Consider the following 27,261-nt stretch of genomic DNA (forward strand, 5'->3'; position numbering starts at 1 on the left):
TCTCCCTCAGAACGCAGTCTGGGGCGGGGGGCAACCAGAGCAGGCCGGATCGAGTCCTGGGAGGCCAGCAGAGGCGTTGGAAGAAGGAATTTCCCAGACGAAGGATCAGACGCCACACACACACACACACACACACACACACACACACACACACCGTTCTCAAAGCAAGGGGGCACAAGCGCCACCGTTGCTCAAGCAGAGGAGTTTAGAAGGATGCCAGTCGTCGGGCACCATGCCAAGCCAAGTACATCCATGGCACTGGGCTGGCAAAAAAAACTCCATCTAGATGATCCCTCCCCCCCCCCGCCTTAAAAACATTCGAACAACGGAACGGGGAGTCTCACGGGCGCATAGGAATTCGACTCTCGAGTGTCCCCGCGGGAGAGCCGGATCCCGCGTCACGTGAGGGGGCAGGGCCCCACATGGACGCTCCGGAGCCTGTGCGCGCACACGGGCAGCTGTCGCGTCGCCCCCCTGCCTGGCGTGCAGACTTGAGGTCGCGAACGGAGGGCATTTATTTATAGTCAATTTGTTAGTCATTCTGGGCAAATTTCACATTCGTTCAGCAAACTGGTCTAACAATACTCCCCCCTTTTTAGTACTTTTGAGGTGGAGTTGCAACACTACATCTGATCACATCATTCACCTCATGACCTCCGGCGGTTCTGCGTTAGACGGTCCATTTTAGACGTTTCATTTTGTTTGCGGCGGCAGGAGAGACGCCCGAGAGAGAGAGACGAGCAAGTTTCAGTCCCGGAAAGGCGATGAGAGGGGTTCGGATAACAATGACGTAACGGCAACAGTGGGGCGAGAACCAAAAATGAAAAAAAATGAACACAGAGGCTGCAAACAAGAAGGCCACCATCGGGCTGCTGCTTAAACGGATAGATAGTCAGATACATACATTCCATTGTTCCCCTCTCCATTAATGCAAACGTCAAGGATAAACTCCACAACGCCGCTTGAGTGCAATAGGTTTCGCGATGAGTTATAGATGTTACACGCAGTTATGCGTTAGACTGTGCTACATCTACATCTAGAGTGATGTGCCATGTTTTTCTTCTCTGTTTTTGTTTTTTTTTGTTTGCATTCCATTTAAAATGAACAGGAGTCCTGGGTGTCCCTAAAAAAGTTCCCTCAGGGAGATAATAAAAATATGTTCTTCCAATTCAGCTGCCAGAAGGAAGCCTGGCTGTCAGGAATGTTACCGATACCGAGAGGCCCGGCTCAGTACGGAGGATCCAAAAACGCAGGATATTTAACGTCCCGGGATGCTTTACAGATTTCATTCCCGGACACATCCGACGCCAAAAAGAGAATATCGAAATGGGGCCCGACCAGGGTTCGTTCCTAACCTGGCCCCGGCCCATTTTAAATAACGGACACCTGTGTGCGGGACATTTTAGAGACGCCCGAAGCGCAGGGGAGAACACTCCGAAATAGCCGCTGGGCGCTGTCACAGGACCTGCAGCGAGATGTATGATGACTGCACCTGTACAGATATTAGTTGGCGCGACCAGCCAGGAAGACAGAAGTGTGTGTAAGCTGTGTGAGTACCACAGCGTGGTGCGCAAGTCTTTTCCAGTAATTATTCCCTTTCAAATCTTGTGGATGAATCGAACCCAGAACAATAACAGAGCAGCATCTTTTATATAGCCAAGGCGAACGCAATGATCACCTGCAATGGGTGGACTGGTGGCCCTGTGGCTCAGGATCTGCGCCTGTGGCTGGGAGGTTGCCGGTTCAAATCCCGCGGCCAGCAGAGGAATCCTACTCCGTTGGGCCCCTGAGCAAGGCCCTTCACCCCAGCTGCTCCAGGGGTGCCGTATAAATGGCTGACCCTGCGCTCTGACCCCCAGCTTCTCTCCCTGTCTGTGTGTCTCATAGAGAGCAAGATCAGGTCTGCGAAAAGACAAATTCCTAATGCAAGAAATTGTATAGGGCCGATAAAAAAAAGTGATGTGACCTTACTTCTAAAGTCTAGTAACAGAGGTTGGCCCGAGCTGTACTCGGACAATAAAACTGCAGAGTGGTTGGGGTTCAGAGCACCGTGGGGAGAGAAACTTGTGAGCGCGTCTCCTTGGGCGTTCTCTGGAAATGGCCTTTATCGCCACCAGCGAGAATGCCGTTCGGACATCGGCTGAGCCGCGCCACGATTTCCCTCCTCCTCTAGAACGACCCTGGCACCCCCAGGTGGGCACGAGGAGGGGCATGCTGGCGGGCAAGAGGTTCAGCTGACTGACCGCTCAAGATCCTGTAGTGTGTGGGGTTATGTTCTATTTGGGGGGCTCCAGTGGAGTGCAAGCTGGCCTGCTTAAAGTGCCCCCTTAATTCAACTGGTGCAGGAGCCCCCCCACGAGCTGCACTCCATGAAAGGGGGGGATCCTGTCCTATAGGTGCAACACTCTGGGACCCTCCGGGGACAAAGGGCCTACACAAGAGCATGCAAATATTTTCACTATCGCGGCCGCCACTCCCCCCCCCGACAGAAACGGCCCCCGCCGCCGCCCTCCAGCAACAAAACGCAGTCTGAGAGGCAATTCAACTCCCGTGAAGCGGGCACAGGAGAGCACAGGCCCGCGCTGTTCCGCCGTGTTTACATGTCATGCATATGCAAATTCCTGCAGGGAGATTCCTCCGAGCCCGACATATGTGCTGGTCCTCATTGTTCCGCCCTGGAGACTGGGCTCTCGGGGCGCGAGAGCAGGGGAATGAGGAAGGGGTGGGAAGAGCAGATGTCGGCTCCAGGGAGCCACGGAGAGATACGCGGCGAAGAAATGGCGAGGGGGGGGGGGGTGGGTCCCCCATTCAGGAGGATAACCCTAAAGACACACCAGACACATAGATCAGGAAGGGCCGGGCTTGCCCAGGAGAGAGACCCGCCGCACAGAGCAGGGGGCTGTTTTAACGCAGTGCTATGAATGCGCCCATCTTTACTGCAGGGTGTTTAATGAATTTGAATGTGAAAGAGGTGGAGTGGGCGGGGGGGGCGAAGAAGAAAAGGGGGTGGAGGGGTCAGGGGGAGGAGGGGGAGGGCTGTGCACGTCTTTTGTCCCGCAGGTCTGCTGGTTTAAACCCTGCACCGGCTATTGAGCGTTTGGAGAACCGAGAAGGGCCCCCCTCCCTCCCTCCCTCTCTCCCGGGCTCATTAGCATAGCAGCTGCCTAGTGAGAAGCCAGGGGCTCACGTCAATGGGAGCCCAGTCTGGTGGGGATGAATAGAGCCTGCACATAGCTGAGGAGCCGGAACAAAGAGGCGGGGAGGGCAGGGGAACGAGGGCCTGAATGGGGCCGGTTGTGTTCGGGCGGTGGAAGGCGCAGGAGAGAGTGAAAGAATGAAAGGAAGTTAAAAAAAAAAGAGCAGAGGGCAGGCGAGGCCCAGCTCCGCCACCTGTCTCCACACGCGGGCCGAGGGGGCAGACGCACCCCCCCCCCCCCCCCAGCGCCCGCTGGGGTGGGGTTCCCGGGACTGGCTTTCTCTTTGCTTTTATTTTGGTTGGGGGTGGGGAGGGAGAGGGAGAATTAGGATGGGAAGGGAGCCGCCCGTGTTGAATTCTCCCACTCTTCCAGGGGAGAAGGGGACATGCAATAAAGAATCCTCACACTTATAGAGCGCTTTTCTGGACACTCCACTCAAAGCACTCTACAGGTGATGGGGAATCCCACTACCACCACCAGTGTGCAGCCCCACCTGGATGATGCGCCAGTCTGCTCCCCACACACCAGCTCTCAGTGGGGAGGAGAGCAGAGTGATGGAGCCAGTTCAGAGAGGGGGATTATTAGGAGGTTAGGTCCTCTTTTCAGAGCCATCAAGGCCCATGGGGGACAAGGGCCACCATTGTTTCTCAATGGCGGTGGAGGTGGAGGTGATGTGGTCAGCATCACGCTCTGGCCAGCCTGTTATCCCCGGAAGGATTAACCTCTGGTACTCAGTTGGAAAGCAGGCTGTGTGGAGCGAGGAGAAGTCTGGAAGGGATTAGAGCAAGCTACATCGCTGGCCCCTACCTGGGATTGAAATCGAGACCTTCCGGTCAGGAGCCAGGCACCCTTGCCCTCTGCGCTACCACGGCTCCAGGATTATTAGGAGGCCAGTTAAAACACTCTTGAACGCAGGAGGTAGCCAGGACCAGCTCTGTCAGGGCAAACCGAAATCCTTCTAAAAAGAAAAAAAGGCAAAAATTGCACTGTCGGCAGAACCGCCTGATTGCACCCGAGTCACCCTTTCGGCTGGAATCTATTATCCAAGCTGTGGCTGTAAACGTCTGCTGTTCCTCCACTGTGCCAGGAGAGGAATCGCACAGCGCCACCCCGAATGGGCTCTGCGCGCCGCACCACTGAAAGGAACCCGCGCAGCGCCTTGCTCTCCCGCCGCAGCCGATAAACGGTACACCGGCGTCACGCGCAGCTGGCCGACCTCGGATCTGCACCTCGCCTTGCAGGAGAGGCAGTGTGTGAACGAGGCCTGGGCTGGCAACGAAACCCACAGAAGTACTGCAGAATAGCTACAAGGGTGGAGAAAAACGCACTTGAATAAAGTGACATACCTATTAGATAGAGAAACCTGATCTTGTAATATGTCCTTTCTTTGAGCCCTCCCAGATGGAAGGGCTATCATTTCGTAAACCTATCTATAGGTAAACCTATCTAAAACAGTGGCTCAGAATGCAGGGCGTTGTCAGTGTCTCCTAATCACCAACACGCTGAGGTCCACAGATAAGGAACACATCGGCCCCGGTTGAATTGGACCGCGTGGGTAACTCCGGCTTTTGGAGTCTGAGGCCCGGAGCTCCCCTTGTGGAATAGGGAACATGCGCCTCTTCTGGGGGGCCCTTACAGCGGCACGGCTCTTTGTGAAGCACCCCAGGGAGGACGCTCAGCACAGCACCGTTATTGACCAACACTTTCTGTCGTCTCGGGGACACCTGCCTGTACTGCTCACTCGGCCCCGGTTCCACAAGGGAAAGGCCAGGCTGTTTGAGGCTGCAGCACAATCAATCAATCAATCAATCAATCAATACTGGAGAACATAAATCACGGGGATCTATAAAAAGCACAAGATAAATCATTTGTGGAAAGCAGTACAGAGCCATTGAACATCTACCACAGCACTTTGCACAAGGGTACGAGTACGGCCTGAACCCACAAGCTCCGAATGAAGAGATCAGAGTCTTAATCACTACCCCACGCTACCGAATACACACTGTCCCAACCGCTACAACGCCTGGGACCCATCAGGGACCAGAGAGCTGGGCGGCGACAGCAGGATGAGACGTTTGCTCCAGTCAAAGCTCTCTCCTGGGAGGCCCGGTGCAGCTCCGGGGCTCATCCGTATGAGAGGTTTGGCTCGATAGCCGTCTCAGCATGCATAGGCTGCAAAGGAACAGGAAAGGGTTTATTCCCTGCTGAAAAGAGAAGGGACAACCGGACAGGCTCCACAGCGGAAATGTTGCGTCTCTTTGCTTTCCCTTTCCGAATGGACGAAGCCTTCGCCTGCTCTTGTTTTAGAGGGCACGTCTGCAAGCCCTCATTCTTGCAGATCCCATTCAGGTGTTGCACAGGTAAGCCGAGCTGATCAATAACGGACAGTTTCCCCCAATGCTTCAGAAACAGGACACTCTTACTAGGGTATACCCTAGTGGGATACGTCCTCACACAGTGAAATTAGAGGAAAGGCACGCAGAGAGTTGCGCCAGAACGCACGCTCACAAATTCTGGGAAGCCGATGTTAGGATACGTGCCCGACACGATGAGCCGAATATCCTCCCCTCTCCTGTCACCTCTCCTCACGTTCTGCTGCCCCGGGACGCGTCGGCTGACCCGTTACCAGCCTACCCCGATGGCCACGCCATCCTGACCGCAGAGGCCTGGGAATTGTGCTCCGCTCCAGCGCCGCGGCGTGTGGGGCTGGCGAACCTCACGTGCTCCTGGGCAGGCCTGGGATCCGAGCCCGGCAGGGGATCGGCGGTTTGCGCCTTGCTGAAAAAAAAAAGGGGGGGGGGGGAATGTTTATCGTCCCCTGTTGTTCCGCATTGCTGCGCTCATCCTCTGGGGCGGCGATAGCATCTGTGCGCGGGAAGCACTTGGGCCGGGAGACCGCCACTCTGCTCCCACTGGAGGTGAGGGGATCACTCCAGCAGAAAAAGAAGTTTATTAGCAAAGTTGTTTTGCGACGGTTGTTTGTTCCCCCCCACCACCACTCTTGGAAGAGATCTGCGGGGCACCCAGCTCCAAAGTGTTTAGAAACAAAGTCTAAAGCATTTGTTTCCAGAGAGGGAAGAGGCTAGAAATTAAACAAACAACAGCCGACCTTGTGGAAGACGGGTTTGTGCAATAGTTGAGATTCTTACCTCCCCACTGGGACTGCAACATGGCAGAACAGCGTCAGCGCTTGGACAGGAACCCTGTATACAGGCTCTGCTGACAGGCTGTGTTGAAGGCTTTCTTCCGACAGTTGCAATCAAACACCCCCTCTCTGGCAACATAACATTTTGCAGCAGAGATCCAGTCTCTCCTCCAGCGGGTTCCAAGATGGAGCTTGCAGCCGATTATCGGGATCTCGCGGTAAAACGGGACAAACTATTTTGGCCTGAAAGATTGCACACAGGGGTCTTACGAATGTAGTTCCACTGCAGCTCTGCATTACTTAAATGAAGCCATTAATACCATGAATCAACCACGATTCGGGTGCACAAAACCACTGGGGTAACCCAGAGCCCAGGGGGCTCCTCCCCAAATGCAGGGCCAGCAGTCATGGGGGCTGCACGTCCCCAGGTGAACCGCAGTAGCTCCGGTGGTTAGCCTGCAGCACAGGACTAACACAGCGCTCAGTCAGGATCTTTAAGGCATTTTTATCAACTTCCAGAAAGGTTAGGAATCTGCAATCCTCAACCCCCCTTCTATTCTTATACCACCACCCCCCCGCAAATAAAAATGGATTCTGCAATGGCAAATCAGCTCAGATCACCACCACCCCCCCCGGGAAAAATACCTGGGGAACAAGTGTGGGCTCCTCCAGCACCATCCTCTTCCGGCTCACTCTGTCGGACACCAGGAGAGCTCCAGGAAACTCAGGCCCCCCCATCCAACAGCAGAGCCAGGGTGCAGTCTGATGGCAGCAAAGACGAGCCTTGTGCACGCTGCTTGTGCACGTGCGAGAAGAACCACTTGTGCAAAACTCAGTACTGGCTCCCAGGTCTGGTCCTGGAGAAATATTGGGTCTGCTAATGTCCATTCCAGCTGAGCCCCGCATCTCCGGTGCTATGAGGACTTGGTTCGCTTGCTTGTTTAGACTTTCATTTAACTCGTGTCTTGAGAGCAGTCCTGAGTGCCATAAATATCCCTTTTCAAGAATACCGACTCCAACAACTTCAACACCCAGAGCTCTGCACAGCCTTTCCTCAGCTTGCCGGCCCTCATTTCCAAATAAGCAGCTCCTGTTAGCTGATCAAGTGATGATGAGACACAGGTGGGAAGAACAGTCTCAGGCAGGCCCACAGCAGGTGTGGCGCGGTGTCAGACACACCCACTGCAGGTGTGGCACTCGGATCGGTTTTTTTTCCTCCTGCAGGTGCACTTGGTTGCATTTCCCACAGCACACCCGAACGAGGGCAGGTCTGAGACTCGGAAACAGGTGCAAAGTTGACACCATTGAACAAACCCCCTTCGACCTATGAGGAGCCGGAAGCCAATGTACAAATATTCCCCAAACAGAAGACCGAAACCAATTAATCTGTGACAAAGAACGAGACTAGAGGACAAACCAGAAGGCCCAGTGTTCCTCCAGGACTGGGATGGGGGGGGGGGACCACTGCCACAGTGTAACGGGGGAACATCATGAAAAGACGAAGGCGAGCAATGAGCACGATGAAGACTGCCCCTGCAGTCAGCTCCTTTCCATGCTGTGCTGCAGGAACTCAGGCCCACAATGCCCCCAGAATGGTAGCTGGGTTGTTTCGTGAGAGAGGCCTCTGCTCGACCGGTTCAACACAGGCGAACAGAGGATTCGCTCCTGTATGTTCTTGGTGTTTCTCTGCTTTTGAGGACCCCCTGTCATCCCTTGCTGACTCTCTTTCCAGCTCTCCTGTCCTCTGCCTCACCGAAACGACACTCAAGCCACAGCGCACTTGTGCACATACTGTAAAACACCATTTGACCTGTGAGCACACGATCGCGGGCGCAGTTCTCACCATTGTAGTGAGCCCTGCTCTGCACGCACACACACACACACACGCACACTCCTTTGCAGTCCTGGGTTTGTGGGGTCTTCCTGTTGACGCTCCTGCTGGATGCACTTATTGTTCAACACTCCAGTCCAGCGAAACTCCCCAGGAGTCCCTTCAGCCCGCAAATAAGATGCCGTTCGGTCTGCAGGGAAAAAAGGCGATAGTGACCTCGCGGGGGTACCCCCACGCTGTCTGCTTGTGCTCAGTGGGGTAATTCATGGGGATCCTTGGGGATGATCACACACTTGAGGGGGGCCCCCTGTTCCCCCTTCTGTCCCCCTGCGGCGGGACTCTGCTTCCCCAAAACCGCTCTGCTCTAATCCGAAGCAGGCACATGAAGAATCTATCGGGGTGGGGGGGCTCTCTCTGGACCGCAGGAGGCCTGGGAAGACAGCCAACTCCTCTGGCCGCACAATGGAAACACACTTCAAGAAAAACATCCTGCAAGAGCAGAGAGGCTCGGCTCCTTCTCGCAACGCGGCCGACGCCCCCCCCCCCCGCCCCATACACCAGGAAAGGTGTTCGTCCCAGCATTCCCAGCGACAGCGAGCCAGCCTCCCTGAGTGTGTTAATTTGGGGAGGGGTTGGGGGGGGGTCCACTTTTATAGTTCAAGATCCCCCCCTGTGCAAGACACGCAGCTTCAATGAGGACCCCCGCTGCCGTCTAGAATTCCTACAAAGATGTACAACAACATCGCAGCCGTCATAAGCCAGGATGATGCACAGATTTCACGGAGAAATGGGTGTAGGTTCGCCATCAACACCTCATTGTCAATTAACGGCGAATTGATAATTACACTTACAAAATGAGCACTTGCTGAAAGGCAGTGGGCAGTACGGTGGCACGGGACTCAGCATTGCTGGGATCTCTGGGTTCACTCCTGGAGCAGGGGGGCTGTCTGTGTGGAGTTTGCATGTTCTCCACATGTTTGTGTGGGTTACCTCTGGGTGAATTGGCTTCTGTAAGACTGGCCCCATGTGTGAGTGGGAGCAAGTCTATGTCTTGTGAGTGCCCTGCCATGGACTGGTGTCCCTTCCAGGGTGTAGCCTGCCTTGTGCCCGTTGCTTGCTGGGATAGACTCAAGCTCCCTCCCGCGACCCTAGATCGGAAGAAGCCTTTAGCAAGTGGATGGATGGCAGTCACACGGGCTATAACGAGCGCTCCTTTTGCAAAATATTTGTTAAAATAAAGACTTTCACTTCGTCAGGCCCCTTTGAACAAACTGAAATGGAGAACAAGAGTCACTTCTTTACAGTAAGGGCAGTGGGGGCTTCATTCGAGAACTGGCTGGATAAGATCCTTGGATCCACTACTATTAGCAGCCAAGCAGGCTGGTGTAGGCGTCCACCTGCCAGGGCCGACATGCTGTTGTCATGACCTTGCTCTCAAACTCACCCGTTCACCCACAGCCCACGCGTTTCAGGACATAGCGGAAATCGAGAGCACAGCCATGTCCAACTGGAGTCAAAGCTTTACTATGAAGAGCGCTGGCTGTTTGAATTGAGATCTGGGACTGCAGGCGAAGACAACAGGAAGAATAAATAAATAAAAATAAAAAAAACATGACATGGAGTGGAAAAGACCATTAAAGACCAACGGTAAGTTTCAAAGACCGTGGGAAATCTACCGTGTTGGTGTGGCGAGACATTGTGCGTGGGGCTGTGTCTCGGCTGAGCTGCCTCTTCCTGCTCGCGCGTGCAGGGGCTCACCAGGGCAGCTCTGCTCCAGACACCAGCTCCCAGCACTCGACTGCTGAGCCTCAACCTCCCTCCGCGTCCGAGCGGCCCTGCCCGGCACTGACCCCTCCACAGCCCCAGGAAGGAAGGCCGTTGCTCAGCTGGGAAACGGGCAAAGGTCGATGCCCCTGCCGAGGGGAAAAGACCAGAGGCACAGTGCTCTCGGCTCAGGCTTCGGTGGCACCTGAAGACGCCTCCGCAGCCGAAACGCCGTCTCTTTTCAGCAGGGAAGAAACAGCTCCCTGGTCCTTTGCAGCAGGCGCAGGCCGACGCGGCTCCCTGCTTGATCGGCTTAATTAGCCCACAGAGCCCGAGAAGTTGCGCCTCTGTGACCCTCAACACTCAAGAAGACTAAGGATTCTTACGCACTTCATGCTTTTAGCAGGGAGAGCCGCAGTGAACGGCTCCGATTCGCGCGCGTACGGACACGGGCACCAGCCACACACACACACACTCTCCTAGAACAACTGCAGCCTCCTCCGAAACATCTGGGAGAGCTCTTTCAAACTCGCGGGGAGAGAGAGAGAGGGGGGGGGGGGGGAGACAGGACCGGCTCCCGGGCTCCCATCAGTCCGCCCTCTCGCCCAAGCGCCGTGTCAACGACACACCTTCCACCCCTACAGACCGCGCGCAGAGGAACAGGGGAGCGTTTGCAAGGCCGGGGGTGGGGTGGGGGACTCCTTGCAGCCACCTCCTTCGCTTGATTGCACAGTAGCTAATTGATCCCAGAGTGCCCAGCCAGCCGGTTTGTGACACGTTCCCCGGCTCCTGCCTCTTCCTGTTTTAAAGCGCTAAGGGCCGAAGGGGGTCCCCGTTTTCATTTTGCAGAGTTGGGTACCACTCCCGGGCAGACTGGTTTTATCAGCGTCGGGCGATACCCACCGTCTGGAAACGGTCCAGGCGTGTGTGCTCGAGAATACAGGAACCCCCTAACCACCCTAGTGATCTCCCTGCACCTCTTTGGCAACCAGCCGAAGAGCCCCCAGGAGACCACACGTGAGAGCTGGGGTGGGGGTGCTGTTTGATTTAGGAGAGGGGGGAGGTTTGTAAAGCCTAACTTACTTGTGACCCCCCCGTGCCCACCGTGAGCTCAGCAAACACTCAAGAGCCAAGACCCAGCGGCTTCTGGGATGAAGCAGAATGGAAAAGCAAGGCAGGGCCAAAACTTCAGGAAAAACACACAGGAATCACTCTCTTTCCTTTCATATTTCCCCACGAGTAAAGGTTTAATGATTTTTTTTTCTTTACGGACTTGTACACAAATGTACAAAATTACAGCATCCATTTCAGATTCGGTTTCCACATCGATCACAGTGTTACAACATTCGACAATAAAAAAATTCAAAAAAAAAAACACGCACTCAACACACAATGGAACATCCATATCACAAAACTGGCTTTTAATCTCGCTTTGTACATTTTTTTATTTCCAAACCAAGCTGCTGGTATTTTCTCTTTTTTTTTTAGCTTGCTGAAAAAGCAAAACACGATCAGAACTTGGTCCAAAAACACCAACTTCAGACTTTCACTCAACACCACCATTTCATTTTGTTTTTTACTCCTATGCCATAAATGTTATGACACATCAAGTAAACCTCGAAAATAGCCATCGTGCAACTTCTTTTGTTACAATGATCTTACCATCAAATGTATTGTTCCCCTTTCACTAAAACAGGAGGACCGCACTTCAGAAACAAAGTGCTTCGAGATTATTTTATAATATATATATTTATATATACACCCCAATCACAGAAATATAAATGACTTTGCAAACATTACGTTTCACAAAGCAGCACACTAAAAGAAGAGTACAACCTGGAGCTTTGTATACAATAGTATTTTGCTGTGTTTTTTTTTCTATTTAGAAAAAATAAAGTTGGTATTACACCAACATTTTTTTTAAAAAAAGACAAAACAGTTATCAGTGCAATGTTAAAATAATAATTAAAAAAAAAAGATTTCTCAAGTTTAACACAAAGCGATGCATATCGATTCAGTTTCTTTGCCCCCCGACCACGAGAGGCCCCCGGTTTTGGGGGGGGGGAGAGAGAGTGAAGGGAGAGTACAGACCCCCGAGACTCCACGCGGACGCAGGACAGGACAGAAACTCAGACACGCGGGTACACAGAAGCAAAAAAAAAAAAGTGTTGAAAACGCAGAGAACAGTTCTAGATGTCAGAGGGAAAGCGAAAACACACATTCGCACAAAACTCTTGATGTATTAGGCGGGATGTTCAAGCTCCTTCTGTTGGGACTTCGACGTTGACGAGACAAAAATAAAACATTTATTATATATAAAAGCAGCATTGCAAAAAAAAAAACAACAACAACAACAACAACATATTACTAGGTGCCATGATTTCAAAATGCAATTCGACTGCAGGTTAGTCCATCTTCCCCTTGTAGTCATGCGCTTTGCATTGAAATGTGGGCCTAGAATCACGCAGGAATTACCCCCCCGTGTTTATCTGTTTAAACACACACACAAAAAACAACAAACAATCGTATTAATAATGATCACGAAACTCCTGCTCAGTAGTAAATATCCGTTGGTCTCAGCTCCTCCCCAAAAACAGACACTAGGCGGCGTTAAAAACAAGGAGCCGCATTTTGTGCAACACAAACTCCCTGCCCTCCCCCCGAAAAAAAAAATCATGCAATAAATCTTATTTCTGCTAATCAAAAGCGGAAAACAAAATGCAAAAAAACAAATTCGTTCTTAGAAAAAAGAATCCTTGAATGCTGACGTTTACAAGGGAGAAACAAAACGTTGGACCGAGTCAAACTGAGCCGGTCCGACAGGCGGGGGTCCAGGTGGTGTTCGCGAGAGATCTGCGAACCGCAGGTTTTTGCAAAAGATCCAAGACGCTGGTGCTGGAGGGAGGGGGGGAGTTCGAGGGGAACGGACTCGGTACTTAGGCGCTTCCTAGAATAACTTTTATTCTAACGACGTGTGACCAACGGCACTCCCGAGTTCGCCCTCCTTGATCACCGCGTTGGCCTTTTTCAAGAAGACACCCAGGTACAGAAACCCACCCGGTGTCCCAGCGTGCGCGGGGCTTTCCAGTCCCCTGCTCCAGTATTCGTCCTGTGAAAGTGTCGCCGAACCGCACAAAAACGATCACTTGGAAAAATCGTCAATACTGCATAGTCGAGGTAGTTGCCGAAGGAAACCTATATATATATGCATATATATATATACACACACATACAGTAGAGAGGAGTGTTCTTTTGAGGAAAAAAAAAGTAGTTACAAATTAAGTTTATAGTGTGGGGTCTCCACGTTGGACTTTTATCATATTGAGTCCGGAGCAGCTTTGACATCATACATTAAAACAAAACAAAAAAAAACATTTTTTAAACCTATATAGGTTTCAAAATGGAATAACAATCATAGCAACATTTCAAGAACAACAAAAAAAAAAATCTCAATGTACCTTCATAAATACAGGACAAAAAAAAAGACCCCCCCCCTAGCCCGGAATCACATTAACGACTAGGGCGTGTGTTCAAATACTGAAAGGAGATCGATTAAAGAAGAGGAGATTCCGATCGCGACCTCTTCCCGGGTCGCCGGCAGGGAGAAAGAGGATTTTAGGGAGCGAAAACGAGCCCCCTGGCCGGAAAGTTCGCTGGGACCCGTGTCGCCCCGGCAACACGGCCCGTCCAGGAGATTGTGTTGCGTCTATAAAGCTATGCCGTACAGTACTCTCCAACGCGACACGGTTTTATCTGTCAAAAAGAAAAAAATATATATATAGACGCTTGGGGATGCTTTTGAACGCCGCTTTGAGGAAAAAAAAATATATATCGCCAACAGCCACAGAGTCAGACTAGAAACCGTAACAAACCCATATAGGTTTAAAAAATTAAAACAACACATCGCCCTCCGACTTTAAGTAAAACGGTAGTGGTGGTGAGGGGGTGTCACGTCCCCGTCTTTGACCGGATCTCCTCGTCTCTCCCACCCTCCCAAGAGAGAGGAAAGTAATGCCCCCCCCCGACACTACACAATCATTTAAATAAGGTCAGAGAGTGAGCGACCACACTTGCAGAGGCCAGACCGACAAGACCAGCGTTTCCACTGCGGAAGCCCCCCCACGGGGCTAGAGACAGCGGAAAGAGAGAGACCCCCCCACACACACACACAAAAACAAAACAACAACAACCACCAAAAAAAAAAAAAAGACAGCGAGGTGGAAAACGTCGTTTTGCACCTTTAAGAAAAAAAAAACCACACACACAACCACCCCAAAACAAAACGAGAACACCAACTTCTGACGCGCCAAGACAACAACCTACCGAGGGTCTCGGTCTGGAAATATCAAAAATGGTTTCGGTACCGACTCGACGCGAGGTGCGTGCCATTTTTTTGTTTTGTTTTTGTCGTTCCCGAGCCAAAATCCCCAGGGAAGAAAGAGGAGGAGGAGGTGAAGGGTGTCTCTGTCCAGCGCACCAAAGACAGGAGGGTGGGCGCGCACAAGAGACACGATCCTTCGCTGTCTCCGTCTCTCTCTCGTCCGTGTCCGCTATTGCTCCGGTCAGCTAACCCGGGGAGAAAAGCAGGTTGTCTGCCACACACACACACACAATTTTGTATGAGGGGCTGGTGGCGGTGGTCTCGGCGAGGCGTCGGGAACGGAGCGGGAGGGAGAGAGAGAGAGAGAGACGGGGGCGCCCTTGACGACTCTCTCGGGGGTTTTTGTGTGTGTGTGTGTCCGTTTTGATTCCCCATTACCTGCCGGGCGGCTCACCGTGCGCCCGACGAATACTTCGCCTTGGTGATGAGGTACAGGACGATGTCCTGGTGGCCCCCGAAGGCGGCGATGTGCAGGGCGCTCCAGCCGTCCCGGTTGGCCAGCCGGATGTCCGCCCCGAACTTGACCAGCAGCTTGACCAGCTCCAGGTTGCCGTCGATGACCGACTGGTGCAGCGCCGTCTGGCCCTCGGGCCCGAAGGAGTTCACGTTAAACTCGCAGTTGGTCATGTTCTGCAGCAGCGAGTGCAGCTCCTTCGTGTTGCCCTTCTTCACCGCCTCCTGAAACACCCTCTGCGGCGCGGAGCACGGCGAGATCTCGGCCTGACTCATGCTCGGTCGAGGGTCGAGGAAAAGCGAGAGATCCTGTATTGGTGCGTGTGTGTATATGCACACACACACAGGAAGCCAAAAACCTGCAACCGCGGCCTAGATTTAGAAGAATTTTAAGAATTCCCCAATAGATCTGTTAAAGCACTTTTTGTTGCTGTTGTTGTTGTTGTTGCAAAAAACAAAGATGCAAAAAATGCGTTTTTAAAAGTAGGGGGAGGTGGGAAAAAAACCCCACAGTCGCCTGTAAGTTCCCGAAAAGAGGGGGGAGTTTGAAGAGGACACACTCGGTGTGCAAGAGAGGAGAAAAAAAAAAACCTCTCTAGACAATGGGTTGAAACAAGCCGGAGATGAACAGCGCTCGGATGTCGTGGCTTTGTAACCGGAGTCTTCACCCAGCGAGCCAGAGAGCACTGTGAGCCGAGAACTCCCCGTCGCGCCCGGAGTGAGGCTGTAGCAGCAGACTGCAGGAGCAGAATTCAAGAGTGTCGCGTTGTAGGAGCAATTACAGCAACAACACCAGAAAAAAAACACACACAACAACAACTATTTCCAAACAGAGCGGTGAGTTGCACGCCGATACAGACTGACTGACGGTGGTGGTGGTGGTGGGGGGGGTGTCTTCTTTTTCCTTAAAAAAAATAAGTTACCTCCTCTTGCGAGCGTCTCGTGAAAATTCCTTTATAAGCCCCCCAGTCGCTCGAAGTCCCTTTTAATTTATGGCATTTGTTCTGCTGCAAAAAAAGGAAGAAAAACACAGACTCGTTATTATGGTGAAAGCCTTTTGACATACATGTTGCGTGCGTGTGTTAAAAAAAAACAACAACAACAAACTTTAACAGCGCAGAAAGCTTTAAGGATCATGCCGAAAGGGTCAACACATCGCGATAGTGGCGGCGGCTGTTGCATTCTCCCACTACTTGCCTGTACACCCAGGAGGAGTCCTCGACAGAGCCTCTGTATTAATCCACCGGTGCGACCCCCTGGTATCCGCTGGTCCGCTCAGCCTGTGTCTGCTGGCGAGCGGGGCTGACGGGACCGTTTTTACAAGCCCCTTATTTGCATAATAATGGATTCCCTTAAACCGAGCTCTGCTGAGAAGGGGCGGAGCCCGCGGACGGTGATTGGCGGTTGACGGCCGGTGGGCGGGGCCCCGAAGCCGCAGTTCCGCGCTGTGTGCGTGGGGGCGGGGGGAGATGGGCGTGGTTTAAACCCCTTCCCCCTCCCCTCCCCCCAGGCGAGCCGTGAAGTGGGCGGGGCTAAGTTACACCCCAGGGACGGTCTGCGTGGAGCGTCGAATCGAGAGAAACGAAAACACCCCCCCCCCCCCCCCAAAAATAAAAATAAAGTCTGTCATGACTAAGTCGGTCGGTATTTTTATTTTTCATAAAAACATGTAATGCGCACATTTTATCGCGACATATAACGAAAACATTTGCTACTTAAACATAGTATACGCCTGCAACAAAGTTAAACATTACAGATCTTGCAATGCAGAAAACAAATGATGTGAATCAGAACTGCAACAGACAGCGTTTTAACTGTTGGCAGGGGTATTTTATGAAATGCTCTGAAAAGATGATGATTTTTTTCCAGCCGTTTCCAGAAAGAAGCGACGGTATCGGTCTAGAGACAACATGCCTGGGCAGCTTGCTCCACACCCCCACAACGCTTTGTGCAAAGACATTTTTGAACAACGTGCGTCCTGCGGTTCGTACCCATGCCCAGCCCCATGCCTCTGATGGTTCGGGAACAGCTGAGTCGGCTCTTCTGTTGAGGGCCTCACAGTTAAATTATTTTCGGCTTGCCCGTCAGCATTAGGCCGAGAAACGCTTTTGATCCCTGCTCTCTGGGCCGAATCCAGAGCCGTGAAGTTTACCGGGTGGGCTGTGGGACGAGGGGGCAGCCCGTGATATCGCTCTTGAGCGTGTCTCCGGGTGGATCTGAGGGTTAATTTGGCGATACCTGATCTGACAAACAGGGGGCACAAGCGGTCAGTTTGGGGGATTCGAGGAGTCTCCAGGAGACATGAGCCCCCCAAACGGTGAAACCCGTTTCACCCAAACGGATGAAATATTGTCTCTTCCCAGTGAGACCAGTTACTGTCAAGACCCGTCGACATCTCCCGTCCGCGTCGGAGGGGACCGACAAAACCACCTCGTGTGGCCGAACCGCAGAAACTGTTGCCCCGGCTCCATGAAAAGATTTTTTTTTTTTTTAATACGTAACACAGATAAAAACATAAAGAAAGACAGGCCGAGGGCTCCCCGCAGCCGCGCGCGCTGACGGGTGTGGAACGGCGCGGGGCGGTGGGCGCAGCACCCCCAAACCCCGAACCCCCGGAAAAGACGCGCACGAGCCGTGCGGGGCACCGGCCGTTCCAGACCCACCCGCGCCTCTCGATACGCGCACTTCAGGAGAGTGCGTCTCGTCCGGACTTTGGGGATGCGCGATATCTTCTCGCTCTCCCGTGAGCGGACGACCGGCGGCGGGACGCAAAACTCTCGGAAGCGTCTGGCCTCGGCCTCTGGAGTAACTGCAGGCCCTGGTGGAGTCGTGTCTGTTTCACAGGGGTGAGCGCGCCGGGGGCCCTGCTAGCAGGCGGAGCTGGCTCATGGGCACTGCGTGTGGTTTCAGAAAAGGACAAATCCAAACATCTGGCCGTTCTTTGGATATCGAAACAAAGCCGGCGACAGCCTCAGCAAATGCTTTGTAGACACACGGGGTATAAAGGCACTTCAGTGTATCGGGAACTTGCTCCGAAATCGCCGCGCAGAGATGCGCGTCTGGCGCAGGAGCCTCTCGGGCGCGACAGGACAGCGACCCCGCCGCTCGCTTACAAACGAGGTTGAGTGGGAATTAGCGCCCATGCAGGGGAAACGTAGAGAAAAATCACTTTACGCGCAGAGACAGGACCGCGGAGCATGTTTGAACTCCCTGTTTTTGTTTTTTAATATCTACGGAAACATTTACAGCCGATTGCTCTGGGCGCCCTCCGGCTCCCGAACCGCAACGCTGCTGTGAGAAACGTCTGAAACGGAGCGGCCGATTTCTAAGACGGGGGTCCTGTTTAAGTTCTGTTTATCATCCAGGTGGGGCTGCACACTGGTGGTGGAGGGGATCCCCATGACCTGTAAAGCGCTTTGAGTGGAGTGTCCAGAAAAGCGCTATATAAGTGTAAGCAATTATTATTAATGATGATGATGATTATTATTAAGTGTAAGATTAGACCCACCCGCAATAATAAAGAATAAATTATGATATGGTAAATTCACGTCTCTGATTCTGCTTGAATGCTTCTGTCCGGGTTCCCCCCCAATATAAACTGCGTCTCGCCCAGAAGTTCCTCCGTGTGCACCCACGTCTCCGCAGGAGTTATTCGGAAGCAGAGGTCCGCCGAAGGGACTCCTGTTACAGTAGACACGCACACCACACGCACACGGCACACAGCGGCAGAGCGGTATTTCCTGAGCGTCTGTGATGCACAGCGACGGAATAACCGCCTTCTGAAGTTCCTCCGGTGTCATTTTTTTTTCTCTCGTCACGTTTATTTTTCGGTTTCTCACGGGCGTGCGTGTGTGACTCCGGGGAGCGTACAAGGCCGTAAATAAAAAAAACAACAACCTTTTTTTTCCCCCATACCTGTGCCAAGCTCGGCGGGACATATTAAAAGGACACATTCGCAGGTTCCTCGCTTTTATTTCGAATTGTTGTCACTGTTAGGCATTGCGATGTTTCTGCCTACGTTCGCCTTTACACCACAGTTGGACGTTTTTCCTTACACGATGAAATACACGACTGTAACCATCGCCAGCACAGCCAAAGGCCTCATTGTGGTGAGCAGGCCTGTCACTTAGTTCCTGGGTGGCCCGGAGTCTCCTGGGCCTTTTTACTTCTGCCGAGTTCTGTTACATAATTGGGCTAATTATTTAATTGACTGCAAAATTGCAATCCGTCTAAACGGGCTTTGATGTGATATAGAGGTACGGTTAATGAAGTGAGGGTTTTGAGCGATCAGCTGCACAAGACCTTAAAAAACCTAATTAATACACTAACTAGGGTTAAGTGTCCGCCACCCAGGTTGGTACAAGAGAAGCATTAGGCGCTCCAGGTACGCGGTCTGAGGCCTTCGGTTCTCTAAGCGGTGCGGAACTTTGCAGACGCTCCCTTGCCGCCGGAGACCACAGGAATGTGCGGATTCGAGCGCTCCCGCACGACACACATTCGTCTCTCTCTCGCTGTCGGCGAGAAGAGCAGCGCTTAGCGCCTCAATAGAGTCACAGCAGAAGTGTTCATTTTCGAGCAACGTGCACGCTAACGGCCGCCGCACTTCAGCGATGTCTTGGAAGAAACAAAACAAAACAAAACAAAAAGGTTTCATTCCTCCCAGCAGGAAATATTTCAAGCTCCGAAGAGTGGGACAGATACCAGTTCTCGCATTCTAGTGTTCAGTTAAAACTGAAAATGGGCTTCACACCACAGACCAGCCTTTCGACTTGCATTAAAAATCTCCCAAGACAATCTTGTAATCACGGGTGCAACACCTATATGACGTCTATGCATGCACCTTCACATTTTCAAACGACACTTCAGTGAAAAAAAGTCCTATTTCTGTAGTGTGAGTCTTAACTGAATGCCACAAATAATTTCTAACTAGCGTGCCCTCTGATTGGCGCTCAAGGCCCCCAGCACCTTACGATCAGATGACACGGGAGCTAATCTGTGCTGGTGAAATGCGATTTATTTTAAATGCTCTTTGTTTTTTGTTTCATCTCTCCGCAAGGTCAACCTGTCGCGGACGTGCATTTTGAAAGCGCTTCTGAAGTTCTGCAACCCGCACGAACGCAACGGGGATTCAAACGTCCAGAAAGGCAGCTAGAGACACAATACCGGCGGGCTTTCGCGGGTGCAATGAGAGGATGGAAAACTGAGACACATGCAGAGCACTGTAGCGCTAATACTCCGGAATAGGTCCCCACTGCACGCCTTACTGTGCGATTTGGCGCGCTTGCTCCTGACAGAAGACGTGACAGCATGGTGTGGGCGGAGCCAGAGGGCTGATGGGCGGTACCCCCGCCCCCCTGGAACGGGTGTGACGTCTCCCCGGAGGAGGCGGGGCCCGGGCGATACAGTTCCTGACCACGTGTTTGCAGAGCGTGGGAAAGAGGCTAGGTTTTCTTCCCAGCACAGGGGAGAAGGGGAGATCATATATCGTGCTACCGCTTAAAGCTCAAGGCTGCTCGACTATAAAAGTTGAGGGTGAAGCACCGAGCCCAGACAGGGGGAAGGCTGAGCTATTTAAAAATAAAAAATAAAAACCGCACGAACACGGTTAGGAGCAAGCATTTCGGTGCCCCGTGTCTGAGCCTTACAAATATGTACAAATCAGATGGGAATCAAGGTTTAATTTGGGCACAGAGGGCGTAAAGGAAACCGCGGCTGTGAAAAACAGTTGCAAGTTGAAACAAAGGCTTTCTCCTGCGCCGCGCACAATGCCACTGTCGGTGGGAGCTGGATCTGAGCTACCTTTTCCCATTTTCCTGCCGAAAGCTGTGACTGTGACCTCGTGGCCCCGTTTTGTTTTTTAACCAGAAGCGATCAGCTGCGGTTCGGTATTTGTTTCAGAGAGGAATAAGAAGCATATTTCCCACCCCTCCCAATCTGTGCAGAAACCGTTTTATTTTGAAGGGTTTTTTTGTGTGTGTATTAGACGCACAACTACCCTCCAGCCAAATGTAGGGGGGTCACCTCTGAATCTAACGCTGCGCGTAGCTCTCACAAGCAACACGGCTTATATAGGGTTAGTCAAAATGCCGTCTACATTACAAATTACAGGGGTTACTATGACAAAAAAAGGTTTCAAAAGCATACATATCGAAGTTTCTAACAGTTACCTTACAACCCTTCGCCACCCGTGGAGGAGAAAACCAAACCGTTAGTAAAACAACTGGCTTTTATACTCGACGACGACATTTCGACCAACCCTGTATATATTCACGATAGAATGACCCTGTCACAAAATACAGGCGGATGGGGGAACTGTGTGATGTTATGAATCATGTGAAGGGGTCACCCATCTTTAAACGTCGCAAACGCCTCCCGACAGCACGCTCTGACGCGTTTTCAGCCGCCTCTCCGAGGAGAGCCATCGAAGGAGAGTTCACGGGTGGGCTCGGAAAACAGAACCCCCCCCCCTCCAGCTCTCTGCCTGCACCGGCGTTCAGGACTTCCAAAACCTCCACCCACCTCCCGAGCACCCGGGCAAACAAGCGCTCGTCGCATGCTTTTTGGGAAAAGGTACCGATCTCGAGATATTGATCACCGCATGCTCCGGGAGGGCCACTGTGATTAACCAGTCGCTCCCGAGAGCGCGCCCAACCCACCTGAGGTGTTGCGTCAGTGCTACTTCACTCCCTGGACGAGAGGTGACTGGGCACGGGTGTTGAGCTGCCCGGCTGGTGCATGCCACCCCTGGGGGGGTGGGGGCTCTTAAACGACAAGCAAGAAGCAGCCAGGCGGTCCCTAAATGCCTTCACACCTGCTGAGCCTCACTGGTGAGCTGCCAGTGGTGAGCAGCAGGGTGATCTGGCTGCTGGCACCCATCACCCCACACTTAATTTAGAGAACTGCGGCCCTTACGAGTCGAGGGGTCCTCAGCTCTTTGCTGTGGAATCCCAGTGGTCACGTGCTCCCAGTGGATCCGACTCGGCTGGCTCTCCCGCCAGGGTTTACAGATCACCGGACGGGAGAACAGGTCTGGGGCTGGCTATCCTCCGGACAGTCCGGAATCCGTGCCATACCTATAAGGCTGACCCTGCGAGGTGCGTCCCCCCCGCCCCGGGTAGCGGTTGGGATTCGACCTCCCGTTCCTGGTCTCTTTCCGTCTCCGCATGCGCCCAGAGGCCGGCGAGCAGGGAATTCGGTTTTCATGCCTGCCCACCCCAAAAACAACTCCCATGTAACAACAACAACAACAACAACAACAACTGCCAAACTCCCTTATACTCCAAATAGTCTCGACTCCACAGTACCCTGTGAACAAACGCCAGCTCTTTTTTACGACACTGCAAACTGTGAAAGCACGTGGCACTGGCCACACACATAATTCCCCTGGGGGGGGGGTTGGAGATGGAAAAGGTCAATTAGCCAAGTCCAGGATTCCCAGCCTGAAGGCAGTTATCTGGGGACCACTGCCTTTTGTGGGTTTCTGTCAGAGATGGGGGGGGCATCTTCCAAACTCCAGTCTTATGTCCGTGTGACCACTCCCTCCCCCCACACAGTGCTCAGCCTCTGCTGATTCACACTGCACCCTGAGCCCTGAGTCACTTCACCTCCCTCCTCTGCAAGCAAACATCTCCCATCAAGGTGCTCTGCTCTCCTTTGGGCTCTTCTGAGCAGAAAGGCACCTGCTCACGCCGGAGGGTCTTCAAAGCAGGGGGGGGGGGCAGTGGAGGCCGAGAGCTGCTGGAATTCACAGATGCGCAAGAGAGGCGATTCTGAAAAAGTGGTGTATTTATTAGGCGAGTTATCGCTTACTGAGGCGACACAGACACGGTAAAACAAGTCCCCAGCCTCAGGCCGGAAAATGCGACACCCCTGCGGGAGAAGAGAAGCATTTTCCTTGCCAGAGCAAACCCATTCGAATACAAAAACAAAATTAAAACACGTTGTTCCCGCTTGGACTCGCCGATTATTTGAGGCGTCGGAAGACGAAAGAACTCAAATCTGCATCTCCATCGCGAAGCTTTAAAAGAAGTCTAGCAGAGACGGGATCATTTTTTTTGGGGGGGGGGGGGGTTGGGGCAGAACAACAGAAGGTCCCGCTGTCATAAAAACAGGCTGACGGGTTTTAAAACAATCCGAGCTTTTACCCAAGAGCCCTACGAGCCAAGACTCGGGGGGGGGAAACTCGCTAAAACAAACCACTCGTTCTCCTTCTGCGGAGAACTCCTCTGAGTGCACTGGCGCGCACTGGGTCTTTCCCGCCTCCCTATCCCCCACCCTCCCGGGGCCTCGGGATTATCCCGGCTCTGCCGTGAGCACTCCTTGTCGGGAGTAAACAAAAAAAAAAAAAAAAGGGGGGGGGGGGGAAATTATTGTCAATCTGCAACATGAGAAAAGCGTTGTGTTGCAAAGCAGAAGCAAGGTGTGCAGATCCTACAGGGGTACAGACGACAGGCAGAAGGTGTGGACTGGGACAGTACTGGTGACTTATTGTTGAAGTCTGCTGCTGCAGCGGCTTCTGGGACGCCCTGTAGCGCCGAAACAGGCTGACCAATCGAAACCCTTGCTTTCGGGCTTGCAGACGAGGATGCCAAGACAATCGGGGGCGTTGAGGCCCCTGGGGGGGGGGGCCTGCGGTCAGTCGGTCAAGTCCTGGTAGAGGGACTCGCCCTCCTCGATGTGCAGCACCTCCTGCAACTGGGACAGCACCCTCCCGAAGTGGGAGCCCTCCCAGAAGACCTTGCCGCAGCTGGTGCAGACGTAGAAGAGCTCCACCTTGCGGAGGACGCCGGGGGGCACGGCGTGCAGCTGCAGCGCAGCGCCGCTGGCGAAGGTCAGGGTCCGGGGGTCCATGTCCGCCGGGGGCGCCCACTGGCACTGCGAGGCGTAGCGGGGGGCGTCGGAGGAGGGGGGAGCGGCGGCGGCAGCAGCAGCCGGGGGACAGCCCTCTTTCGCCCTCTGCTCCGGCTCTTCGGAGCCACTCCCCTGCTCCGGAAGCAGGCCTGGGAAAATCAGAAACGCACAGCTGATGCCCTCAAAGGCTCTAGGGCAGCCCATTCGGCGGAACGTTTAGGCACTCCCAGCACGGAACGAATTCGGGATAACGGACAGTAACCGTAGCCGGGGGGAAGGCGAGGAAGATTAGTTTCGTCTACATTCTTCTGGAGTTTGTAACTGCACTGCGGTGGTGGCGGCTCAGGAAGCTGGAATGGGATCGCTCAGGGCTCCCAGCCTCTGCGATTACGCACCTGGGTGCTCTCAGCTGCAGGACAGGACAGGCACACCTGGGGCGGCCCCAGTGACTCACTTCCTCCTCCTCCTTCACTGCTGTCCCTCCACAGAGCGCTCTGCCGCCAGGTGCCAGGCGGAGGGAGATGCGTTACTGCGCAGGTGCCTCCCTCGTCTTCCTGTCTCACGCTGATCCAGGCGGCACCCGTGCCCCGCCGCTCAGCCTCTGTGCACCGGCCCTGACCACTTCCTTAGCCCGTGGGTAACTCTGCCCGCCCCCCCCCCCACCCACCCACCCTGGGGAGCCCTGGAGATCGAGCTCCTTCTGCAATTCCCAGAGAGATCCGACTAGGCCCGCGTGCTCGACCTGAAGATCAGGAGCAACGCCCCCCACAAAAAAAACTCACAGAAAAAAACTTAAGAGGGATTTTCTCCCGGCTGGAATCAAAGAACAGTCCCCTCTCTGCCCTTTGGGAATTCTTTTCATGGTCATTCAACATGCCTGTGGTACTCTTTTTTTTGTTGTTTTTTTTGTCGCTCCAAGCTGACGGACCCTCTGCTGGGAGACCGCTCTCACAGGAAGTTGTATTAGTTTGATTTGCTTTCCAGCACAGAGACCAGCGAAGGGAAAACCGACGTCGGGCTGGACGCGTATTCCCGGCCAACTCTGCCCTCCTCGAGCCTGCAGGCAGGACTGACGGATTTCTCGAGCGGTTTCCGTCCACTGCTCTAAGGAAACTGTGGCCTTGCGGAAGTAGCATTCCAGATTTTGTCAGCTCCCTGGTCTTTGAAACAGAACCAAAAGCTGGGAAGTACATGTAGCACTCAGCACGGGAGACATGTCTCTTCGCAAAGGGTGCTGGGAGTCTGGAACGAGCGGTTCAGCCATATTGTGAAAGCGGTTGCCTGGCTTTTTTCAAGTAACGGCTAATGAGATTTTTCTCCTGTTCTTATGCCAATAACCACGCAGACGTTCTCAATCCAGGAACTACCTGCGGCTGCTCTCGTCCCGAGACACTAACACTAAGGACACCAGTCATCCCGGTTTCTCACTTTTCTCCCCCCTGCCCTCTGGTTAGCACTACAGGAGCATAAAGGCACGAACGTCCGGATTCAGAGACTGTTTCTTCCCACAAGCTGTTAGATTACTGAACTCTACCCCTACCACCGGCTCACACTGGTGGGGTTTTAGTTTTCAAAGATGTATGTTATTCAACTTGTTGTGACTGTTGGTGCTGCTGCTGTTCTGTTTACCCCAGCACCAGCAGGGTAAAACGAACCCAGCTCACGGACTTATTAGTGGGTCGGCGAGGGGCCAGGGCTGGGGGGGGGGGGGGGGGGGGTTGGTCGGTGTGTCTGAGGCGCCAGGAGGCGATGACGCGACAGGACCACGCGGCCCAGGATGCACTGGGGCCGGCTTGCGCTCCCCCACCCCCCCCCTCAGCCCCGCTGAAGTGCCCCAAGGGGTGACAGGTCGGGGTGACAGGTCAGGGCAGGCAGGCAGTCGCTGGCCCGCGACGGGGGTGGGGGGTGGGAGGGTATCCCTTTGCTAATGGGTGTGTTTAAAATCGTAACAGTCAACACAGGGCCCTTCTGCCTTCTGTTTCGTGTGGCATTGTGGCTTCTCTTACACCCATTAGATTGGGTTTCCCAGGCAGCGCGACTTTCTCACAGGCTGGAGGGCGAGGGAGGGGCCAGGAGCTGACCTCCGTCCAGAGACAGCCCCGACTCTTTCTTCTGTTCTGCTGCTCTCTCAGGGCCAGGGCTGTGAGAAAGTATTTGAGCAACAGGTGACAAACCTTTACCAGGCAGCTCAGATTAACCCTTTCCCCTCCGGGGGAAAACCTTTTCGCCTTCCTTGCTTTGCCACACGACATTCCGAGCCCAGAGGACGGGTTCGGCAGCTGGGTCTGCTGACCGACTGGGTCTGTGATCACTGGGATCAGTGATCGGTTACCATTCAGACCTAACTTTAACAATGAAGCTAAGCCACTGCTGCAGAAAATCTAATCAACCCACCAATTAATTCATCAATCTCCACTGGCTCTAATTAGCCCAGCTGTAGGTACAATATACAGTAGCAATATATTTAAAGAAGAGCATGTATTTACAATGGAGTGACATCAGCAATGTTACCGATTTTCCTCTTGTCTTTATGATCTGCAACTTGTGACAGGGGCACGGACACATTTTGATGTGGACTTTTCACGGTAAAGACTGCCTTTCGGAAGAGGCCCTCGATTGGAGATGGCAATGACGCTCGGCACGAAAGAACGTATTTGAAGAAACGTGAAATGGGTGAACCTTCAGGTAATGTCTGAGACGCGTGGAGGCAGGAGTTAAAGTGCCCCTCGTAACGACGTCACAGTCGGAGTTGGGGCGCTGTGGGTATTTCGAAAGAGGTGGCCTTTTCAGTTTTAAAAGGACGGGACATCATCAAGCACATGAGCACATCAAGGCATTATCAGGTGGACTAACGAAATGACATGAAACGCCACATTACTCACTGCCCTTACTCGCCGCTTGTCCTGCGACGTTAGGGCCTCTGAACCGTCGGCTCATCTTTATTTTGCCAACGAAATCCTGGACCAGGAACTCTGGGCTTCCTGCTCCCAACGAGCTCTGTCGCAATCTGCTCCTTTCTTCCGGCCCGCTTCCCCGACTGCAGGTGAACGGGGTTGCGGCTCCGACGCGCTGAGAGAGGACCCTGGGACCCGCGAGCCTTTCCCAGCAGCCGCCAGTATGACCTCACCTGCCCGCCCCGCGGTGAGGAAGCCGCGATCACGAGGAGATCACATTCTCCGGCATTGCGACATCCTACTCAGACATCCCACACCTGCCCCCCCCCACCTCGACACCCTGCCATGTGATGGACAGACACAATGGAATCTGTCTCTCGATCTCGGCAGCCTGTTTCCGCTGCGGAGTGACAGCTTGGCAGCTCATATCTGAAGCCCGAGTTACTGACTCGTTTATTGAACCGGATTGGCCACTTTAGAACTATTCTGTACGAGGGTGACCCGGTGACCAAGTTCATAGCCATCGGAGGGAAGTACGTTGTGCAAGTGGCGTTCCAGCTGGGATCTGAACCCCCCAGCGCTCTGGGCAGGGTTGGTTAATTGGAATGTTTCTTAAACAACAAATCAGCCTAATTGATCACTGAAACCTCTACAGCATTGCAGCATGCATTTAAGGGCATTCCTGAGAATTAGGACATTTAGAAAATATGTATAGTGTAATATATTTAAATACAAATATTACATTT

General features: G+C 53.1%; 2 protein-coding genes across 7 annotated transcripts in view; both read right to left on the reverse strand.

The window, feature by feature from the left end:
• Positions 1 to 11,153: 11,153 nt before the first annotated feature.
• On the reverse strand, positions 11,154 to 16,358 carry nrarpa (NOTCH regulated ankyrin repeat protein a). The gene is made up of 2 exons (XM_088614662.1): positions 15,969 to 16,358; positions 11,154 to 15,778 (listed from the first exon to the last, which is right to left on the reverse strand). The coding sequence occupies exon 2, from the start codon at positions 15,045 to 15,047 to the stop codon at positions 14,709 to 14,711; it is 339 nt and encodes a 112-aa protein (XP_088470788.1). The 5' UTR covers positions 15,048 to 15,778; positions 15,969 to 16,358; the 3' UTR covers positions 11,154 to 14,708.
• Positions 16,359 to 22,538: 6,180 nt separating this feature from the next.
• Positions 22,539 to 27,261, reverse strand: part of exd3 (exonuclease 3'-5' domain containing 3) — a 73,787-nt gene continuing 69,064 nt past the window's right edge. For all 6 annotated transcript variants that reach the window (XM_088614654.1, XM_088614653.1, XM_088614652.1 and 3 more), the window contains one exon: positions 22,539 to 23,770. In XM_088614654.1, coding sequence (XP_088470780.1) covers positions 23,406 to 23,770 — 365 coding nt within the window. In that variant the 3' untranslated portion in view covers positions 22,539 to 23,405. The remainder of the gene's footprint in view (positions 23,771 to 27,261) is intronic.

The sequence above is a fragment of the Lepisosteus platostomus genome, chromosome 21 (genome assembly GCF_059453375.1).
Source record: "Lepisosteus platostomus isolate fLepPlt1 chromosome 21, fLepPlt1.hap1, whole genome shotgun sequence".
NCBI lineage: Eukaryota > Metazoa > Chordata > Actinopteri > Semionotiformes > Lepisosteidae > Lepisosteus > Lepisosteus platostomus.

What these genes read in the sequence shown, in the direction of transcription:
- nrarpa (XM_088614662.1), bottom strand. Translation starts at nt 15,047, where the DNA reads ATGAGTCAGGCCGAGATCTCGCCGTGCTCCGCGCCGCAGAGGGTGTTT.